This window comes from Melopsittacus undulatus, chromosome 3 (genome assembly GCF_012275295.1).
Source record: "Melopsittacus undulatus isolate bMelUnd1 chromosome 3, bMelUnd1.mat.Z, whole genome shotgun sequence".
NCBI lineage: Eukaryota > Metazoa > Chordata > Aves > Psittaciformes > Psittaculidae > Melopsittacus > Melopsittacus undulatus.
In genome coordinates, this window is record NC_047529.1 from 14,610,826 (window position 1) to 14,634,172 (window position 23,347).

The 23,347-nt window shown below is 45.0% G+C and overlaps 1 protein-coding gene across 1 annotated transcript in view; it reads right to left on the reverse strand.

Annotated features, from left to right (window-relative positions):
• Window positions 1–8,516: 8,516 nt before the first annotated feature.
• The window catches only part of FBXO16 (F-box protein 16), a 29,456-nt gene continuing 14,625 nt past the window's right edge, over window positions 8,517–23,347 (reverse strand). The window contains exons 4-7 of the mRNA XM_013128362.3: window positions 22,383–22,547; window positions 21,275–21,480; window positions 14,249–14,354; window positions 8,517–9,118 (exon numbers count right to left, since the gene is read on the reverse strand). Coding sequence (XP_012983816.1) covers window positions 8,852–9,118; window positions 14,249–14,354; window positions 21,275–21,480; window positions 22,383–22,547 — 744 coding nt within the window. The 3' untranslated portion in view covers window positions 8,517–8,851. The remainder of the gene's footprint in view (window positions 9,119–14,248; window positions 14,355–21,274; window positions 21,481–22,382; window positions 22,548–23,347) is intronic.

The window sequence follows — 23,347 nt, forward strand, 5'->3', positions numbered from 1 at the left end:
AAAAGCCGCACCTCCAGCCGCGCTGCCGGAAAGCGACATGAGGACGGCGGGCGGTAAGCGGTGCCTCCGCCAGCCGCTGGGGGCGCTGTGGGGGGGGCACCCGCGGGGGGCCGCCTGGTCTGTGGGGATCCTATCGGTATCGGCGGGTCCGTACCGTGAGTGGTGCCGAGGGTCCCTCATTGACATGGTCAGCGCTCGCCGGTACCGCGACGGACCGAGTTCCCCCCGCTCCATGTCGGTCTTCGGGCCCTGCGCCCCTTCGGCGCTAGATGGTAGCAAAGTGTCGACGTGAGGGAGGGAAGAACGAGCTGGATTTTCCTGCGAAATGGATAAAAGTCCATCCCTGAGAGGTGCCCGGAGACCTGCGGGCTCCTGAGGAGCCCGGGGGAGAGCTGAGGTGTGGTGCAGGGGTGTTGGAGGGTGCCCGTGGGAAAGAGAGGTGAGGGAAGGCGCTCCTTCAGGTGGGAAAGGAAGGGTTTTGGGGGGCTGACAGCAGCCCCACAGCCTCCATAGCAGTGTGTGGTGGGAGGACGGGAGATAATAGGCGTAATTTTGAGGGAGTGAGGTTCAGACTGGTTCGGGGAATCCCAAGCACAAACACAGGCTGGGGAGACTGGATTGAGAGCAGCCCTGAGGAGAAGGACTTGGGGGTGTTGGTCGATGAGAAACTCAACATGACCCAGCAGTGTGTGCTTGAGCCCAGAAACCAACCGTGTCCTGAGCTGCATCACCAGCAGTGTGACCAGCAGGTTGAGGGAGGGGATTCTCCCCCTCTGTACCACTCTTGTGTGACACCCCTCAGGCCTGTGTCCAGCTCTGGAATCTCCAACATAAGAAGGACATGGAGCTGTTAGAGAGAGTGCAGAGGAGGCCACAAAGATGCTCCGAGGGCTGGAGCAGCTCTGCTATGGAGCCAGGCTGAGAGAGCTGGGCTTGTTCAGCCTGGAGAAGAGAAGGCTCCAGGGAGACCTTAGAGCAGCTTCCAGTGCCTAAAGGGGCCCACAAGAAATCTGGAGAGGGGCTTTTGACAAGGGCCTGTAGGGACAGGACAATGCGAATGGCTTTAACCTGACAGAGGGGAGACTGAGATGAGATCTGAGGCAGAAGTTGTTCCCTGTGAGGGTGCTGAGGCCCTGGCACAGGGTGCCCAGAGAAGCTGTGGCTGCCCCATCCCTGGCAGTGTTCAAGGACAGGTTGGACGAGGCTTGGAGCAACCTGGTCTAGTGGAAGGTGTCCCTGCCCATGGCAGGGGGTTGGAAGTGAATGAGCTTTAAGGTGCCTTCCAATCCAAACCATTCTATGATTCCGTGGTCTCTAGAAAGCAGGGCCCTGATCCTGAAGTCACGTTGCTTGGACAGAGCCTTAGGAAGATTGTATGCTAGATGAGGCCCAAGTCATGAAGAGTTAAGTGTAGGCTCTGGGCCTTGGCGGTGTTATTGGTTGTTCCATTCAATCAAGGGAATTCCACTGGTCTGGCAGCAATGTTGTGGCCTCCCAGGAATGTGGCACTCAGCTCTGACACTGCTGCTCTCTGGGAGGCACTGGGAATGGGAAGAAGGTATTTAAGTCTCTTAACTTCTGAGAACCAATCTGCAACTGCCATTGAGGCACAGTTTAGTGCTGTCAAAGAGGATGTGGGAGATAGAATAAGGGAAACGGCACCCAGGGATTGTTAATGGTTCTGTACAGGTGAGGGCTAATGGCACATGGAGGGACATGCAGGGTCCTGTTAGACCTACACTGCACTTGGTGCCTTCTGCATGATAATATTAAAAACTGCATAGGATAGGGTATGAGTTAAGTGGGGAAGCAAGCTGCCTACAAACACCAAAGGTGTGGCATACAGACTACCAACATAAACTTTCCCCGAGGGATTGCATTTGGTTTAGGGCAATTTGCAAGGCAAAACTGTATTTTTTTTTTTTTTTTTGCATCACAGTGACAAATCCTACCTTAGTTCCTTCAGTGACCTCTCTGGGACCTTTGTGATCTCTGTCAGGCTCTTCCCAAGGTAAACTTACCAACTTCAGCTAGTACTCCAGATGGGCTTTATGAAGGCATGTTTGCAGACTGTCAGAAAGGTGAGCTGGAAAAGTAAGCATGTTTTGATTGACGATTATTTTCTCTACAATTAGATGATGAATGGAAACTGTCTTTCCATTCAATCCAGATTTGTAAAGTATTTGAGGTATTAAATGGCACCAAAATCCTGAGGATTGACTGAGTATCTGAATATGTTTAAAATCTAATTTCTCTGACTAAATTAATCCGGTTCTTATATTATTTCTCTTTCATCTCACTGTTTGAGGCTCAGCTCTCCATCTAACCAAGGATCTGATACAGAGTAAGGGAGGATCTGTATCTCTCATCCCAGCAAAACAGGAACTTCTCTGCGTGGCACTGGGGAAACAAGAGCAATATCACTTGAGTCACAGGCTGCACTGCGTGAAGAACAGTCCTTCATAAGTACTCAGCTTCATTTTTGTTTTCAACTCTTGCTAGAAAAGACTTTCTTCATTGATCTCACCACACCATGCAAAGAAGTGGGCATGGGGGTCCTGTGTCTGTTCTCACTTAGGCTGTTCAAAAGAAATTGGAGCTGCCTTTTAGGAGGCCTTTTGGATCACCAGATGGGATCTCCCATTTCCAAACTGGAGTACAGTCTTAAGTTTGTTTTGCTCTTGTGCTTCTCAGCCTGGTTTTCTGTTGCTGCTGCTCTCAAGCTGGTGCTGTGTTCTCTTTTTCTTCCACACACATCACTGCTGCAGAGTTCACTGAGGCTTTTCCCCATGGAGACACTTGTGTAGATCCTTGCTAGAGCTGCTGGACCTCATGTGAGCTTGTATGTCAGACATCTTGGGGCACATCCAATGGCATGAGCTATTCTGTGATGCTTTGTCAGTGAATTACACAAGTTGGCTGTCTCTATGGGCACCAAGGGGATTGTGGATGACACAAGAGGACTACCAACCACCTGAATGATGCAAACTGTGCCCTACCTGCGAAGTGGTTTACCACTGATGTTAACATGATCCCTCAGCTGTAACCTACAGCCCCTGCCAAATCAGAGAAACTGAAGGAAGCACCACAGCATTTAAAGGGAAGGCTTTTAGTATGTGGGAGAAAGGAGGATCAGGAAAAATGCTTCAAGAAAACCTGTACTGAAGGCAGAATTTCTTTCCCATGTTAAACAAGGCAACTCCAGCTTTTCAGTCCTGTTAGTGACAAGAAAATCACATCCCACAGTGGATTACAGCACTGCACATGGTTCTGTGTGGAGGGCTGGCACTAGTGTATTATTTAAGAGAATGTAAATTATGTGCTCTTATTTGTCTTTTCTGCAATTAAGGAAATACCCAGAAAATGTAATGAATTTACAGTTTTTAAGGATAAGGGTACTGAATGCACAGCACCTGTAACTCATTGCCATATCATATCCCAGAGAGAGAGAACTGGGATAAAACTGAACCTTCCCACATCTTAGAAAGAGTCAGAGTACCCATGAATTCTCAACATACGTAGACATCATGATTCAGAGAAAATCCAAAGTGCTGATGGACAAGGATTAGGAGGAGACTCTGCTATGTGAGCAGATTATTCTGCACTGTGTCACTTGAGGGTTTCAAGGTTTTTTGGCGTGAGAGACACTGACCATCTCCAAGACCAGACATGGGACACAAGGCACCATATATCTGATCTGAAGGGAGAGCATCCAGCAGGAGACTGTGTGAACTCCAGCTTCAAGGCAATGATGAGGTAAATCAGTGTATCTCCTTCTCTCAGACTTTGTTCTTTCATTTTTTCTAGTTGACCTGGATGCTTGGAAGGAGGAGTTCATCTCAACTAACATGGTGGGCTAAGAGCTATCGAAGTCTGAGCTGGTCACCTCTCAAGCAATCAGCTGAAATAGGAACCTCCAGATGGCAATTGTCTCATGTATCTTAGTATCCGTTGATTATGCAAGAGACCAGACTGACTGTGATTAAGAAAGCTAACTTTTCAGCATTTAAAGTGAAGTGGGGCAAATCCCATCCAAAACATTCATCAGCATCATTCTCTGGTATTGCAAATCATTGCAGAATCACAGAATGGTTTGGGTTTAAGGGACCTTGAAGCTCATCTGGTTCCACACGCAGGGTCACCTTCCACTAGACCAGGTTGCTCCAAGCCCTGTCCAACCTGGCCTATAACACTGCAGGGATGGGGCAGCAACAGCTTCTCTGGGCAATCTGTGCCATGGCCTCACGACCCTCACAGTAAATCTCCCAAGCTTTTTCCCCCAGGAAACCAAGTTAAATTGATTGTTTCACAGATGTTTTCTGTGACTTCTTAAGTCCAAACTGTTGTTTCTGCCTTTTTCTTTTCTTCTTAGTATCCATTAGGTAGCGTGTAGCTTCTTGTGGCAGTTCAGCACTAGGTCTGTGTTAAAAAGAGCAAATGGCTACACAAGGAAATTATGGGACCCTGCAGCAATGGTTTTCATTTTCTCAGCAATGAGCATACTCACTGGAAGCATAAAGTTCCCAGGGATTTGTATTTATGGTGCTATAAAATAAGTAACAGTAATGTCCAGGAATGTACCAAGCCAAGTAGTCTCTATCCTTGATGGAACAGCAGACCTAAATAATGTCTCAATGTAACTCCTACCAATTATATTATTACAATAAAAATATATGTACTTCCAAAATGCTTCATAATCATTCCTGAGGTCACAAAATGGGTTAGAATCTGAAATGGAGACAAAAAACTACAGTGGGACAGTCTCCATCACTTACCTCTGCCACTGTGCTGCTGGCTGGCCACAGGCAAGTGCTCCCACCACCCGTGCCCCTGCTGCTGATGTGCAGGGGCAGAGCGTTGTTTACCCCCTACTTACAGTGCACTTCCAGAGACAGTGATAAGAAATCCCTAAACAAGTACAGAAGAAAGTTGTTGTGCCTGTGCTCTTCCTCACAGATGTGTTTCCCTGTACTGCTTGGCATTTCCAGAATCTGCCCTACTCTCATTAGCCACAGCCTTTGATTAAAGAACCAAAAGTGCCTTTTAAACCCCAGAGGCCAATGAATCAGCATTGCTGCATCTGAATTCCACCAGTACAAGCAAGATCAGAATGTGAGCCCTAGGCTACAACCCTGCTCAGATGTGGGGAACAAACCCACACATGCCAGCTGCCCTCTTATCCAAGCTTTCCTATCCGCTTCTGCCCAGAACTCCACCTGCACTTACCTGGTGTTCCTTGCCGGGAGCAATGGCAGAGTTTGATGCTCTAGTTTGGCTTTGTAGCCAAAATGAAGTTTTGCAAATTACTGCTTTTCAGAGCTAAAGACAGAAGCTTTGGGGAAAAGGATGATGTGTAACTGAATTTGATGGAGTTGCAGGTGGGAGCATGGCTGGATTACACCTGAGGATTTTTGGAATCTTCCAACTTGTGTGGCAAGATGGAAGAAGAGTGAAGGTGGGCTGTTGCCAGGGAAGTAAGTGCATTCAGGGAACGAAGTCTCAGCAGTGGCATTGGGGTTGTAATAGGTGAAAGGATGGTTACCAAATTGTGTGGAGACCTTGCGGCAAAGGGAAAGCAGTTAATGATAGTAGCTAAATGTAAGATAAAAAGTTGCTGTAATAGGTGGATGAAGCTGATAACGAATGGAGAGCACAGCTCAGCTCACATAATGAAGGGCTGAGGAGGTGGCAGTGACTCAGTATGAAGGGTTGTGGTTGGGGGGGTGGATTAAGGAGAAGGAGTGGGGACAGGAATTAGTTTGAAATCAGTCACCTTGTCCCTGCTGAGGACATGCACATACCTAGCTTGGCCATCCATCCTGTCCTGTGCTCTATGCTGTCTCCAAAACCATGCAAAGACATCCTCCAGGTGGATGCTGCGGAGAAAATGCACCACCAAACCATTCAGGGGAAGGAATTGCTTTCACACCCCAGCCAGCCCAAAGCAGGGCAAAGCTAGACACAGAAAACCCCTGATTGCATCTGAAATGCTCCTTGCTGCACAGCAGCTGCTACCACAGGCTTGAGAAAGATGATGGCAGAAGATGCATGTCTGGATAGATGCTTTGTAACCGCTTGTACAGCCTGTGTCCTGAGCACAACCCATCTCCAAACCACAGAGAAATTGTTGGTTGGCACACAATGATTGGGAGACCCCCAGGGAGGTAAAATCCCAGGTGGAGACAGGTTCAGACATTGCAGGGCACTCCCAGCGCATCCTGTAGGAAGTGAAAACTGAATTCAGCTCTCCAAAAAGCCCTGAAGGCAGGAGAGAGGTAGCAACAGGAGCAGATGGTCTAAATGATCTTTTCAACCTGTTCCATCCTGGGATCTTGCTCTGAATTGCCAGGATGCTGCCAGACGCGCCCAGCAAGGTGGGGAGAGCAGAATGGTGTGCACAGCCTCATGTAAGCTGCTTGCCAGACTGTGTGGGCTGACCTCAGTAACCGGAGCAGCTCCAGTGGCTTTATAAACCAGTCCATGTAGTAAGAATAGCCAGCCTATGGCTCCTTCCATGTGCCCTTTTCCCTCCCTGCAAACCCTGCTGACCCCTTGGTCCCTAGGCACACACTGGTCCTGAAGATCATGCTAAAAGTCTTCAGTCAATCCCGAGATCAGGAGGTTTTCATAGAAAGGTTTTTAGCAGCCCGCAAATCACAAGAGCAGGTCGCTCAGGTATTGTGAGCACCTTGCTTCATGGGGTTTTGTCTGTCATTTGGTAGGGATTTTGCTGTTCTTGTTAGTTTTGTTTTGGGGGGTTTGCTGGGTTTTTTGTCAATTTGTTTGGGGGGGAGATTGTTTGGTTTTACTTTGTGTTTTTATTGTGTAATTTTTCTTCTTTTTGGTGGTCTTTTTGTTTCTTTGCTGCTTGTTCTCCTCTGCGGTCAGAGATTACAGAATGGTTTGGTTTAGAAGGGATCTTAAAGTTCACCCAGTTCCAACCCCCTGCCATAGGCACGGACACCTTCCTCTAGACCAGGTTGCTCCAAGCCCCATCCAACCTCACCTTGAACACTGCCAGGGATGGGGCAGCCACAGCTTCTCTGGGCACCCTGTGCCAGGGCTTCACCACCCTCACAGAGAACAACTTCTGCCTCAGAACTCATCTCAATCTCCCCTCTGTCAGGTTAAAGCCATTCCCCCTTGTCCTGTCCCTACAGGCCCTTGTCAAAAGCCCCTCTCCAGATTTCTTGTCACCCCTTTAGGCACTGGAAGCTGCTCTAAGATCTCCCTGGAGCCTTCTCTTCTCCAGGCTGAACAAGCCCAGCTCTCTCAGTCTATGTCCATAGCAGAGGTGCCCCAGCCTTCAGAGCATCTTCGTGGCCGACTCTGGACTCACACCAACAGCTCCATGTCCCTTATGTTGGAACCCCAGAGGTGGATGCAGGACTGCAGGGCAGGAAATGTCACCAGAGTGGGACAGAGGGGGAGAATCCCCTCCCTCAACCTGCTGGTTACACTGCTGTTGATGCAGCCCAGGACATAGTTTCTGGGCTCAGGTGCACACTGCTGGGTCATGGGAAACTTCTCATCAACACTCCCAAGTCTTTCTCAGGGCTGCACGCAATCCATTCTCACCCAGCCCGTATTTGTGCTTGGAACTGCCCCAGCCCAGGTGCAGGACCTTGCACTTGGTCTTGTTGAACTTCATGTACCTTATAATGCTGTAGAAGTATGAGAGACTGTACTTCCCTGCTGCTTTCCTCTCTTGGCTTTTGTAGACAGAATGCATTTATGTAGACAGAATGCATTTATGTACTGCTTCCTACACAAAGAAGTCATCACGTGTTCTCCCTGGGCCTCACCTTACTCATTTCAGTGCTTTCCCCTATGTATCATCCTTCAGCTGTGTTTAGATCCTGTTTTTCACCCCCCATAGAAGGATTTGACATCCCTCTTTTGCACTGTGTGTCCTCTTCATGGGAATTAGCCTATGGACCTGCTATAAACACTAGATGCTAGGGAGATCCGGAGGGATGATGTTCCTTATGTCTTATTCCTCCATTTTGTCCCTTCTAGATGGGGACTTCAGTAGTTACTGGGGAGTCCATTTGGGAGCTCCCCTCACTCTACCCCACTCTTTGAAAATCCTGACAGTTCACATCAGAACCCTCTTTTCCTTTGTTCTCTCCAGGTTTTTTATCCACTCCCCTTCTTGCACTATAAAAAGTCATCAGGATCATAGACCGCAATCCTTATGTTAACAACTCACTTGTGAACTACTGGGACTTTCACCAAAAACTACACCAATGTTGTGGGCTTCTGAAAGGTACCAAAGGACTTGCCCAGCAGGCTGCAGATGTTGAGGACTTTTAGGAGATGCTGGGTGTACAAGAGGTGTGCTCATCATGAATAACTACTCAAGCCAACCCTAGACTGAAATGACCTAAAATCTTATTTGATTGTGTCAGTCTGCCTCCTTATTTTAGGAAAGCATTCACAGATCAGCTGATTTCTCAGCTGTTGTCTCCCTGGAGTTGTTTGCTTTTTGTTGCAATTTGCTGAATGCTCTGATTCCAACCCAACTACACCAGCTCCTGGCATCTGTCCAGGCCTTGGCAGAGTCCCTGGACTTTGGACTGAGCCCACTGTCACTTCTGATCTAAGATCTCTTGCTCTGCCATTGAGTGTTAGTGAGTTAAACCCATGCCAGTACGAAGATGACAGTCCTGACAGACAGGTGAATCTAGCAAGTGCTAGATGTGACGTGTTTGGCCATATGTTGTCTTTGATGCAGCAGATCATTGTCATCTGGATCCCCACCATCTAGAATGATGGCCTCTGCCTACAGAAACATACTGCCAGCACCATTTCCTTCCCTTTGTGCATTAAATTTAGATACTGTCAATCTCTATAATAGCTTCACTGTATTGCACAGGGCATCATCCTGGCATGGAGATGTGGTGTTAATTCTTGTAAGGTCTGTCTTTCCTCCTTGCCGTGGCTTTGGCACTGGAGCTTCAAGAGGTGCTTGTTGTACCGCAGCATTCCACTGGGAACTCTGGGCCAGGGTCTTTGCTGCTGCTTTGGAGGACAGGTTCCTGGCTGTCTGGGGGGCAGCCTGGCAGTGATAAACTGGTGGTCTTGGAACAGTCTCAAGATCTGCAGGAAGTGATAGCTAGAAAGAGAAGGCAATAAGTGTCATATCATCCCAACTGCTTCAGAGGGACTGAAAACATTAGAGCCCCATAAGAACTTCTATAAATTCTACACATTCTATATACATGTTATATTTATTCTATATACATTCTACACATTATATTCCTAAATTATTTCCCAAAATTATATTTCTAAATTAGATACCCAAATGATACAAGCATAATCTGCATTATTTGCAGTGACCTGTGCTTTGATACAAGTTTCCCTTAAGGACAAAAGGACCCAATTAGAAATTGCTGATGGTAAAGCCAAATGCACAGTAATTGATTCTTCACATCAATTCGTATGTTAATGCACAAATTCTCCCCCGTGCATATGGCTGTGACTGATCCCAGTCTCACTGTTTGAAGTCTTGCAGTGTAAAGGAGGAAGTTTATTATTACACACTATTCAATAAGCACTTTACTAAACAGTATAAAAGTTAAGCAAAAAATATTACCAACACAGTGATTGTTTATTACTTGCAAAAGCTCCCAAATATTCCACAAAGCACAGGTTCTGCACACCAACTGCTTTGGCTTTTTTTTTTTTTTTGACTGATGCAAATTATTTGGTGAGAATAGTGAACAGACATTAACAAACCCAAACATTTACACAGCAACTCATTAAAAAGCAATGTGGGCAGATAGCCTTATGTGAGATTAGTGTCCATAGTAAAATGGTTATGCAGAAAAGCCAATGCTGTTCTGCAACTCCTGACTGTCTGTTTCTCCCTCCCATTATTTGAGTTGGCAGCAATGGCACATAGATGGTGCTTGATGCCTAATTGATCAGTTATAAATAAGCAATCCAGTGACTGCTGAATATCAATCTAAAGAAAGGCCAGAGAATATACAATTGCCCAAAGTGGTCCAGGTTCTTGGCAATATTTATTTTGTGACAGAGATGGTGTGATAAAAGCAGCTGCAGGTTTTTTGTCCTAGTAAGAAAAGCACACCACCATAGAAGTGGTAGTAGCTGCAGCACACATTTGACTGTTGTTTGCTTTTCGTAGAATCATAAAACCACGTAATTGCAGGGGGATGTCTCACCAGAGTGGAGCAGACGGGGAGAATCCCCTCCCTCAACCTGCTGGTCACGCTGCTGGTGATGCAGCCCAGCACATGGTTGGTTTCTGGGCTGCAAGCACATACTGCCAGGCCATGTTGGGCTTTTTGGGTTGTATGCTGTTGGCTCTGTTTTAGAGCTCACAGGGACAGAGAGGCATAAACTATTAAAGCCAGGCTACATTTTTAAAATTCGAGTGACACATATGAATTTGAATATGCAAGCATCATATTGAGCTATTTTCAGTCTTAGGAATAGTCCCATGAAGTTCAACAGGTTTTCTTGTGTGAATAAATACAATTCAAAATAAGGTGTGCAGATATAAATATACACTGGAGAGAACAATGTCTCGCTGCTGAGAGTACTGGATCTTCATGTGAGCTAGATCTACACAGTGCATAAATGTGATTCATACTCAAAAACATCAATTCCCTGTCAATATGTCATAGGAAAATTATTCCAGACTTCAAATGCTTCAATCTTATTACTTTAGGTTATAGGCAGGAAGGCAAGAATGACTGATCCTGTCAAATAGATGGTATTTATCAAGTACTAAAAATAAGTCAGTAATTCAGGAACAGCTGGGAGGGTGGAGCAGGCTCTGGAACAGAAATATGCAGACAGCCTGAAAGGAAAAACCAGCCCCTAATTGCTGACATGGCAGTCATTTGCAAAGCTGTCAAAAGTATCAATCAAATTGTACCATCCTAATAAAGTATCTGCAAATTCTGACATTTGGACATGAGGCTGCCAATTTTTATGATAAGCTGCAAAAGACTCCTCAGTGGCAGTCCTCAGAGACTTGCACAAAGGACACTGGTGTGGCCACAGTGACGCCTGCAATGGGCCAGAGCTCAGAAATCAAAACAGGGCAATGCTGCTCCATGTCAGAGTGAACAGGAGGGGCGATGACTTCTGACAAGGGCCTGTAGGGACAGGACAATGCGAATGGCTTTAACCTCCTAGGGCCAGATAGAGATGAGCTCTTAGGCAGAAGCTCTTCCCTGTGAGGGTGGTGAGGCCCTGGCACAGGGTGCCCAGAGAAGCTGTGGCTGCCCCATCCCTGGCAGTGTTGAAGGCCAGGTTGGACAGGGCTTGGAGCAATCTGGTCTAAGTGGAAGGTGTCCCTGCCTGTGTCAAGGTGTTTGATCCAGATTATCTTTAAGGTCCCTTCTAACCCGAACCATTCTGTTATGCTATTATTCTGCATCCTTAAAATAAGGCATTTCCCTGGATAAATGTAGAGCAAGTATTCCCTTCCCACTGTAGGGACATGGGGGTTGTATGTACATTCATAAGAAAGAATATGGTCCTTCCTTCAGAGACAACTTATTGTAATGTACTAGTTATTGTAATTTAGCTAATTTACTTTAATTTATTCTAAATGAAGTGTGAGCCTGGTCACATTGTATGCTACTGTTTCCATGATTACTAATAAACTCCAAAACCTCACAAGTTTCCTAGGAGGAGAACTGATTCACCACATGCAAATGTGGAGCCAGTTCATGTAATTCCAGGACTCAGGTCATCACCTTAATTATGTGTTTATTCTGGTGCTGTGCAGCCTCCTGAGCTTGGAGCTCCATATAATAGCCCTTTTCACATCTTCATTGTTGGCTGTAATATACGTCATTCTCACCTACTTTCTGCACTTGGATCATTGATCTATTTAAGAGCTTCCTTTTAATTTGACTTGGTGTTTGCTTGCTTGGGGCACTTGTTCTTTCATCATAGTCTATTCTTCTTCTAAGGTTTTACTAAAAGATTAGAGCATTAAGCCTCTTTATTTGCACTTTATTAAATAAGAGTCTTTTTGTATGTCTTCATTTCAACAATGTTTCTCAATGCTACCCTAATAATAAATGGAAATGAATTTTGGATTATTCCTAGTGAGTTGTATATAGTCTTTCTCTATGCATCAGCCTGCCATAACTAACCTTTGTTGTCATGTAGCACTGTAGTCAGTAATGGCCAGTGTAACAGCGGGCTTATACACCAGAGAATAAGACACACAGCTCTGCTACTGACATTTGGACAAACCTCAGACTAAGCCTGTTTTTAATGTAAAGGTCTAGGAAAGAGTGGCACACCAAGACAGGCTACGCTGGATTTATAACACAAAGAGAAGCCAGTCCTACCAAGACTGCATAGCACAAAGGCATGGATCTTTGTTCTGGGTTGTCAGTCACCAAGGTGTAACCCAAGGAGAGTCACCCCTGGATTAGGCTGGGTAACTGCCTAGGAGGGACCTATAGAGGATGGTGACCTGTCAGACCTTGGCAGCAGGTAGTGGCTCTTCACAAGGACGTTTTGTGGGGTCAGAATTATGAAGACAGGCTGAGAGAGCTGGGCTTGTTCAACCTGGAGAAGAGAAGGCTCCAGGGAGACCTTAGAGCAGCTTCCAGTGCCTAAAGGGGCTGACAAGAAATCTGGAGAGGGGCTTTTGGCAAGGGCCTGTAGGGACCAGACAAGGGGGAATGGCTTTAACCTGACAGAGGGGAGACTGAGATGAGTTCTTAGGCAGAAGTTGTTCCCTGTGTTCCCTGTGAGGGTGGTGAGGCCCTGGCACAGGGTGCCCAGAGAAGCTATGGCTGCCCTATCCCTGGCAGTGTTCAAGGCCAGGCTGGAAGGGGCTTTGAACAACCTGGTCTAGTGGAAGGTGTCCCTGCCCATGGCAGGGGTGTTGGAACTGGATGAGCTTTGAGGCCCTTTCCAACCCAAACCATTCTATGATTATTCTGTGAATTTGGTACCCACTAACTCTGAGTGCTCTCCCAGACATCTGTCTGTGATCATTTTGTTTCACCTAAATGCTTTCTGGTGACTATTTGCTACAGGAATAATGTCCCTTTTAAACTGTGAGCAGCCAACAGGAGGTGGCACACACATAAACACTGTTCAAACCTCCACTGATGTTGTGCAGTATGACTTGGACTTCATGGTGGGAGTCAGACCAGGTGTTTGCACCTTCCTGACTGGGGGTTGCAGGTTAAGAAACTTTGAAGAACACATAACTTTCCTAAAATCTGGGGAAAGAATATCCAGTTCACTTCTTTTTTTTTGACCTGAACTAAGATTCTTTCAGTTCTGGACTGACAATAAAACAGCTTTCAGTTTGAAATGGGAAGCTGTGGTGGAATGAAGCCATGTAAGGGCGCTCTGATCTAAGGGCTACAGAGGAAGCTATTGGAGAATGGAAATTGTAAGACACAGGCTGAATATTTTCTGTTCTTTAACACTGTCTGAAACTATTTCCTTGCAAACAGGCTGTATTTGGGTCAGGAGAATGGCTCCCAGTCTCAGGAGACAATGCCTCTCTTTTATGTAAACCTTCTTTAGCTCAACTCATATGTGTTCCCTGGCTTTCATCACTTAGGAAACACGCTTCGAGGTCTGCAAAACCCCTGATACGCTTGTGAGCACGTCCTTCTGCCAGTTATTTGTTGCTGTATCTACAAAAGCTCAGACCCATGATGCTTTCTGGAAGCCTGACTTCCCTAGACTCTTTCATGTGAGGATGCCCTATTTTACTAGCAATGAGCACAATGAAGCCTCAGTAGTAAGACCTTGGGGCTGCTTGCTCAGGCTCAGTGCAATGAAGAGAGAATAAATGAGCATCAAACTGCAATGATCAAAAGTTGACAGCAAAGAAGAGAAGCTTTGGGAAGATATGCAAGTCTCATATGAGAATTGATCCAGTGCTTTGTAAAACATGGCAACAGGCTGTGAGGACACTGTGCAGTAAGCAAAGCGAGGGAGGAGCAGATAACAAGGTCACTCTCTGCGTGCAGTAGCTGTCCTTTTCCCACCAGAGGCAGACGGACTATGTCTAGGCTGCAATGACAGATGGCCCTCGGAGCAGCCAGACATAGCTCTGTGTCTGCTCCTGGCCAGGTATCTCCCTTAAGTAGAGGCAGCTTAATGACAGCAGAAGCAAAGCTTCACAGTCACTTAAGTAAAGTAAAAGCTCTGAGATAAACTGTCCCTGGGTGTGTCTGACACTGGGCCCCCGTTGGTGTAATTGCAAGCTGGCAATACTTACCAGTGATTTTGTCTTCTGGAGCTTATTAGATCCACGACCTGGCCTCATTTTTCTCTCAGCTGCCTGCCGGCTAAGGTCTGGGGTCTTTCCTCCTCCTTTCTTTCTCCTGTAGAGTAGAACAGAACACTATTAATGAGTGCTATGGAGTTGGTTCCCTGGGGTTGAGAAAAAGAAAATGCCTTTTGATATGTCCACCTGAAAAGGCATGGTGTAAGACAAATACATTTTATCTTGCACCTGGGGCAGACCAAGAGTGCAAACTCTGGTATTGTGGCTCAGAGGAGGGCACTAACTTGCTATTTTTTAAGTTATGATAATTTTCTAGCATTCATAAACCTGCCCTTAGCCTGAGACTTACGGATTTTAGCTAAATCCATGTCATGTGTTACATCAGCTTAGGGAAATTCACAGAAAGGCAAGTTTAGCTGAATGAATTTGAGAGGTTTTGGCCCATGTAACATAAATAAGGCTGGGGGACTGCCCCTCCAACAAGTTACTTACTCATGGTTTTTATAGCCAAATTCTTCTCGTATATGTGCATGTGTATGTATTTATAAATTTAGATGCAGCTAGTACTACAGTCAATACAATAAACTGTCAGAACAGGAATATTCCAGAGTGAAAATTAGGTGAAGTACTGGAATATGCCCAGCTGCCATGTTTTTCCTGTATCAAGAGTAAAATCCATCCAGTGAGGAAGTTTGCCAAGAACTCAGGCAGGTTCATAGACACATGTGCTCTGAAGGAGTTCATTCCCTTTCCATATTCAAATTCTGCAATAGACAATTAGGGAATTTAAAGCAGAAACTCTGTGCAATCTCTGGGGGCATCTCCCAGCTCCATCACCAGCATCTCTGGGCTCCTGGAAGACATGCTAAAAAGCACAGTATGAATAAAAAAATCATGAATATAAAGGGTGAAAACAGACTCTGAAAGCAACATTTATCCTATAAAGAAACAGTGTCACACCACATAATACATATGTTCTCATAAGTGGCCAACACCAGGACATGTTTGGTACACACTTGTCTGAGACCCAGATCAAGAGCCATAAACACAAATCAGGTATTATTTCAAATAGGAAATTAAGGCTAACTGCAATCTGTTTATAAACACGTCACTAACAGTCAAGAGAGAAAATCCAGTCCAAAATTACAGGGAATGAACTGATCATCTTGGTGGAGCTGGCAGTGTTAGGTTTGCGGTTGGACCCAATAATCTTAAAAAATCTTTTCCAGCCTAAATGATTCTATTATCTTTAGATACAATGCAGACCTGGTCTTGTGGTTGTAAATTAAGATTTATGAGAAAATTAAGATTTTGGAGAAGAAAAGGATCTGGGGAAACCTTAGAGCAACTCCCAGTGCCTAAAGGGGCCAACAGGAAAGCTGGAGAGGGGCTTTTGAAGAGGGCCTGTAGGTATAGGATGAGGGGGAATGGCTTTAAACTGAAAGAGTGGGAGGTTGAGATGAGCTCTTAGGCAGAAGTTGTTCCCTGTGAAGGTGCTGAGGCCCTGGCACAGGTTGGCCATGGAAGCTGTGGCTGCCCCATCCCTGGCAGTGTTCAAGGCCAGGTTGGACGGGGCTTGGAGAAACCTGATCTAGTGGAAGGTGTCCCTGCCCATGGCAGGGGATTGGAACCAGATTAACTTTAAGGTCCCTTCCAACCCATACCATTCTATGGTTCTATGATTCAATGTTTCTATGACATTAACTTCTACTACTGTATTCTACTGTCTTTGCTTATGGTGTCAGAGCATCCCCCTGCAGCATATCACCATCATAATCTCACTTCAAGGTCAAGAAGATGTAAGCAGTGTGATCAGTGATCAGTAATCAGTGAGCTTCTGAAGGCTGCAAAGGAAAGGGGCATCAGAGCCAAGAGAAGAATGGCAGGTCTCTTGCTCCCAGTGCCGAGCTCAGTGTTTCTCACCCCACTTTCTTCCCTTATGGAATGTTGTGAGTTCCCACAAGCCTAATAGGCAAAAAGTACTGGGCTGGCTATTCAGAAACATGAATAAGCAGGAGACAAGCATTAGGATTCAGAAGGACAGTGAAACACCATGCCCTTCTCACGCAAGCAAGCCCCTTTTTGTCAGAAACCGGGCCCAGGCTGCTGACAGAACAATTACTGAAAGTAATTATTTTCTCATTGGGTAAACACTCCAGTACAATATGCAACTGTTTTTAGAGCCAGCCTACGTCCATAAATTATCTAACTGAATTAAGTGTTGGCTTCCAGAAGCCCGAGCTGGCTGGGCAGTGGGGGAGAAGGAGCCTGCATTTTGCCTGAGCTGTTGTCATGAGAAGTAGCAGGGCTCTTTCTTGAGGCACAGGGACACAATCTTGGCGAGGTTCCAGCACTAGGCTAGAATCAGAATTCATTATTCATGATAAAGTGGGAGGCAAATCTTTTGATTTATTGGCAACAAGCAGCACAAACACCAGATGCCTTCCAGCAGAACTGTACATGCTTGGACTGAAAGAATTGCTCCTCCTGGTCTTTTTAGGTGGATCAGAGTCCCAGGGAAAATTTGCTAACTTGATTCTATGCTCTAGATAAAAATCTTTCACTTCACCTTTTCAATATTGCTGTGTGCCCAAAGAGACAAATCCATCCTCACTGCTCTCTGCTTTGTTTCTATATAAACAAAAAGCTATCTGGACAATTCAGGTAGAAAACAAAGCAGTCCTACCAGAAATCATTCGTATGATAAATTGCACATGTACATGCAGCAGCACCAAAAGTCACAGCTATAATTCTACTGACGGGTTTTGATAACCCCTTCCAGGCAATTTGTAATTCAACCGCTGTCTGTATCTCTTCTCTATCACCTCACCACTCCCTAGACTACACATCTGATCATTGCTATTCTTAATTTCATTGCTCAGTGACTCTGAAGCTTTTCCCACAGGATTCCATCTAAATCAAATAACCTCTCAGAGAACATATTTGGGGATCTCTGTCCTATCTCCTTTGTGCCATGGCGATGTTTGTCACTGAGGCTCTTGTGTGTCATTCAGTTTTTATAATACAAGCTCATGCCTTTCTGAACAGCAGCAAAAAAAAAATCCATTAGAAAAATCCAAACAAATCAAGTCTCAATTATAACCCAGATTTCAAATTAACACCATCCTGCCATTTTGGGGCACTACCTAGCTGTGGTGCAGTGTTATAGTTCTTCTCCCCTGTGATGCGAAGCACCAGCTCTGTCCAAGCCAAACCCTTGCCCAATTGCTCTATAGAAATAGAATTATTTTTTTCAAAGGTAAATACCTTTGAAATTATATAATTATAGTCTTATAGCCTGAAGTATATGTTTTGTGTTAGCTCTCTTAGGACTCCCTTTGTCTCTGCTCCCTGTAGAATTGGGAATTGACTGTAGCTTTTTACACTCCCCATGTTTCACCTTATTTTGGCTAAGCAAGGATAAGTTCTCTACTGTGAATTCACAGCAGCACAGTTTTGGTACTGTGGAAGGGAGCATGTAGCTAATGACTCCTCTCAAAAGGCCAATAAAGAAACAGATGACAACTCTGCCATTTAAATGACAATATTTCAGCTATAACATGGGCACCCTGTTAGGATGAACATAGAATCATGGAATGGTTTGGGTTGTAAGGGACCTTAAGGCTCATCTATTTCCAGTCCCCTGCCACAGGCAGGGACACCTTCCACTAAGTTCCTCGAAGCCCCATCCAGCCTGGCCTGGTAAGAACAGGAGTGTTTTCACCTCTTTGGACCAAAAAGCAAATACAGAGTGAGGTCCAGCTCAGAGGAGATTTTACCAGGCCCAAGAGCCAGGAAAAACTTTATGTTTTTTTCCTTACCTCTTAAATTCTACAAAATTTAACTTGGCATTGTGCAGATTAACTTTGATTCAAAGAGTAGCCAGTGACTAGTCTCACACATTGCTTTGATGATGACATCAGGTATTCCTTTGATGTAATCTTGTTTGTTCACAAAGAAATTTTTGACAAGCGTGGTTTTCCTCAGCACAGCAGAACTTTAATGGAAAGGATGGTTTGTTGGCTCACAGCATTCCAGTCAACCTGCAGGCCCACAAGTGCTCTTTCTAGTCCTTTCTCAGCCACCACTTTGCCTTTCTGCTGCTTTTCTGCAAGTTCTGCTGCATCTTTTCACACATGCTCATCACCTCAAGAACAGACTCACTGCTCTCTATATACGTTCAGACTGCAGCAAAACCTGTTTCCTCTGCTGGAGTCCCTTTGCAAAGCCCTGTATTTTGGGACATCACTCCTATTGTTTTCAGGAATCTCATTTTACATAGATTTCATTACTTAGGACATTCATATTACAAGAAGAGTGGTTGTTATGCCCTTGAGCTCCAAGAATTCATCTAAACTGAAGAATAACTATTCCTAACACAGCCTGAGGGGGAAGAGATTTTTATCTTGGTTCTCTGTTCTACTTTACAACTCTGTGCACTGGTCAGGCTAGGTCTGCCTGAGCCTGTAGGCTGCAGTGAGGTAGATCATCTTGCATAACATTCATATGAGACTCCTAGCTCAACTGACTAAGACACAATTGACTGAGCATGGCCTTCATCAGCCATCCAAGTCAATGTTTGGCATCCCTGAGGGGCACTCTGACCACTTCACCATTCTGCTGCCATTGGCCCGCAACCTACACCTGCCCAAGCCATACATTAGCTGCCACTTCCACCTCCACCAAAAGCCTGTACTTGAGGAACATTCAAGCATGAAAAATGGTGTCACACTGCTCCTGCCGTAGATAGGAGGCATGTGAAGTGCTGAAGACCTAATCCCTTGGTAGCTGTCTAGAAGGAAAGGCTGGAGCATAACATATAGAGTGGGAGGACTAAGTGTTCAAGGCCAGGTTGGATGGGGCTTTGATCGACCTGCTGTAGTGGAAGGTGTCCCTGCCTGTGGCAGGGGGGTGGAGCTGCATAACCTTTAAGGTCCCTCCAACCCAAACTATTCTGTGATTCTATCACTTCTAGGAAGGAGCTGCAGAGGGGACTCTGTTAGCAATGTGTTCATAGAAAAGAAACACCACAATATCATTATGTGAGTGGGAAGGTGGGTCAGTACCTGAAACAGCACACCTGTGTTGCTGAATAACCATTACAGATGAGACTACACACTAGTAATTACTTTCAGCTTAAGTGATATTAAACGGAGATCCTTGATAAACAAGTAAATCTCACAGAATTAATTTCTGTCTCTGCAATAATCCTCTGTAATTATGAATAAACGCTAGACTTGCTAGAACGCTTGGCATTAAAGTATTCTCCACTGCACAAATGGATAGAGGCTCAAATCTCACTTAGGAGAAGAAAAGAGTCAGTGTGCTTACTGTATCATTAGCAACTCAAAATCATTTGCATCTGGTTGACAGCTGTGTCTACAGCTCAATGCTGGAACAAACAGCTTTTTAACTCTTCAAACAAGGCTTGTCCCACTTTTGACACTTGGTCACAGCTAGCACAAGGGAACCCTAAACCTCAGAGAAACCTTCGAGAGCTGCTACCTAGAAACATTTAGCACAACTAAAAAATAGTATCAGGTCTGTGATTCTATGACATCCATTTGCAGCAAGAGGCATTTTGTTAAACTATTTCTTTAAAAGCCTCAAAGAACGCTACCTAAAGTGGTGCTAGAGTTTGGAAACATACCACAGAAAGAGGGTGAGGTGGAAACTGGAAAGCTCTTTGAAGTAGTGCAGTATCCTAGGACTAGGGGACGCGGATTAAAAAATGATTCATAAAAGGTTTTTGCTCAGACACTGGGAACTTTGTGGAACACCCCGGAGGAATGGTGGGTCCAGCAAAGTTAATCACATTGAGAAAGAGACTACGTAAGTGCACAACTGCTTAGCCAACTAATCACTCAGCTGGGATAATGCATGGGTTGATTGTTCCTGTGCACAGGGCTAATCTTAGTTCTATCTGTTATTTACTGAAAGTGCAATCTGGATACTTTCATTGTGGCTCAGTGGGTTCCCAAGGTTTTTGTTGGCACAGTGAAGAGGAATCTCCTCCTCTCTTCACATGCGGTTGGGTGAGAAGCTGTGTAGTCCTTTTCACAGGGACCCACACAGGAACTAGGCTCTTATCACGCTAATCCATTACTTGTTCACCAGGCTTGGACTAATGACAGCCTGACCAGTTTCACAAGTTATGGCACATCAGCTGAATTGAGGTAACTGCCGTGAGCCCATGAAAAATGAGAGGTGGTATTAACAGAGATTTAACCAAGAAATGGGCCAAACACTGCCCACAGGTGACAACTGCTGTCTCCTTCCTATTGATTCTACTGATGTTTGTTAATGCACAGAAATTTGACCACAGATCAAAGATTCTGAAAACATCTGATGCCAGATGTGTCGAAGGAAAGCATGGGGAGTCCTAATAGAAGTCAATGTGCAAAACTATCCTTCATGGTGGAAGTGCCTTTCTTTTGCCAGTTGCTGACCAGATAATCCTGAGAACCCAAAATCAGACAGATCTAGGCACTCTGTCCCTGGAAGTGTAGATGCAAATATTTTCATTACTTAATATAGGATATTCATACTTGTATACTTGCACCCCCATTCAGTCATCTAAATCCCTTTTTAGACCGAAGATCCTTGAAGTGATAAAATTATATTTCATCACAATTAATTCTTTCTCTTCTGTGCAAAAGTGACAGATGCCTCTCAACCTTGCAGCTGTATTTAAAAGCTCTTGAACAAACTCTTGACCAGATTCTTCCCATTACAGCTGTGTAACATCCCCAAGACTTACAGCCTATTTTACAGGCAACCACTAATCTGCTCTGTGCTATAAGGACACAAAGTAGTGCTGCTGTAACTAGAACTGGTCCAAGATCAATCCAAGAAAAACCAGAAGAGCAGCAAAGTGGGTTAGCCACCATGTTGCTGAACTATAAGGCTTCAGGCAGCTTGAAGCACAGGCAAAGTGAGCTTGCAAAATACACAGACATACCCTATGTTGCAGGAAAAGCAAAAGGAAAGCAAAAGGTAAGCAAAAGAAAAACTTACGCCTGCCTGGCCTGCTCGATGGGATCGTAGTTGTTGAGGTAGTTGAATCGGATGGTGTCTGTAGGATGCCTGTCTGATGAACGCCATGGTGGGAGCAATTTTTTCTCTTTTTTTGTCCTCTTTCCTGGCACAAAAGGTTTTGCCTCTGAGATGTTGCTTCTTATGGGCTGCACATCAGTAACTACAAACTCATCCTTTGAAGGAGTCTAATAAGAGAGGTTAAAAGAGAAAATAAATTTTAGCCTATAAAGAAAATGAGATTTATTTTGCCTAACTTTAGGCTTCTGAGAATTGGGTATTAACTCAAAATTAGTCTCTTCAGGTTCCATTATGGTCAATGGACAGAAATAGGCAGCTTGACAGTGTGTGTCATCACCCATGTCCCATAATCTGTATTAAAATTTCCTGAGCTGCTTTTGAGATGCATTGGCTTCTCTCTATTGATTACAGAGAAAGTCTGTGGGGGAGTTTGCTTAAAACTAGAGGGCTGAATTTGGAATTCAGGGCAGAAGAATCTCCTCTCACAGCCCTGCAAAGTAGACATGGCATCAGTGAATCTCAGGAGAAAGCGATGGCTACCGAGTAATGTTCCACCTCCCCAGAATGTCCCTGCCACCTCTGAAGAGGAGAGAAAGAGACAACACCAACGGCTGTAACAGGCATAAGGGGTACTTCTTTCCTTTCCACCAGGTAAACTGACCCTGAAGTGTCAGCAGGGGTGCTGCTGGGTACCCCATCTCTGCTTAATCAAGTTGAGGCAAGGTATCATTTGCTCTACAAACTGGGGAAAAAGAGAGGGGAATAGCCCTGAGTGCTGGAGAGAAAAATATACAGGATTACTCCAGAACATCCTGAAAGCACAGAAGGCTGACTTTGGTGATTGCTTTTCCTAACCAGTGAGGTTTTCATTTCTCCCAACTACCAGGGATAGTTGATGGGAAAGCAGAGCACATGGCAACACAAGAGTTCAGATTCTAATTAAAAATGATGCATCTTCGATTTTACAAGTGGGAAGTTACAGACAGATGAAGAGGCAAAGGTGTGAGGAACCCAACCAGCCCACATTTCCCACTCGCCCCAAACATCTGTAGCAGTAGTAGGTATGTACCTTTGGTCTCGTGACATGCAGCTCTTTCACCATCTCAATGTAATGTTTCTTCCAGATTCCTTGCTCAAATGGGGTTGGGGAGAAGTTGATGTGCCAGCCAAAACGCAGGCATTTCTTCATCCAGAGCTGATCCAGTTCAGACAGGTACTTCCAGTACCAGCTCACCTGTGAATGCCTGGTAAGTTGGAAACCTTGAGGTCTCAAGCATCCAAAATAGCAGCTAGAGACTTCTGTGTTGTGGATGTAGCTCTCCTACACCCTTAAATTGATGCAGTTCTTCAGCATTGTTTATGTCCCATTTAAACCTTTCATTAAACTTTTTAAACCATTTGAGGCCTTCATGACACACTCAATGCCTGTTAGCTGATCTCCAGCACAGGGTGGAATAGTCCAGAAATGATGGGCCAAGAAGAAAGATTTCAATTTGTTTGGGGCAACTTCCTGCACTGCTGCTCAATGAGAATACAGAAGATGGAATAAACCCTTTTTTTCCACTGATAAAGCTTGTTCCACCTTAAGGACATATCATCTATTGGCACTTCCATGCTTACAGTAGCAGCTGCCCACTGATCTGACACAAGTAAAATGGCAAGACTTTTCTTTCTAAGTAGGCAATTTCCTAACCTGTCATCTCCCTGCCTGTGAATGAACAGCATGATTTCCAGCCATATAAACCATGAAATGATGGAGAAGGATAGTAAAGCAAGCTTTAAACAAGCTGAGATTTTGATATATTCATAGTTCTATAAGGAGTGATATGTTAAGGCAGTAATGGTGTCACCATATGGTGTCACCATATCTGAACTTATTCGTTCAGAACTACTTTGGGCATCACCTCATAGCACTTTGTCTTATGCAGATATATTTTTGGAGTTTTAGCCACTTTGCACAAAAGACTGAATCCCGAGGCACTGTGCTCAAAAGCACATCTGTAACTTCTCTGCTTCTCCACATCCAACATTTTA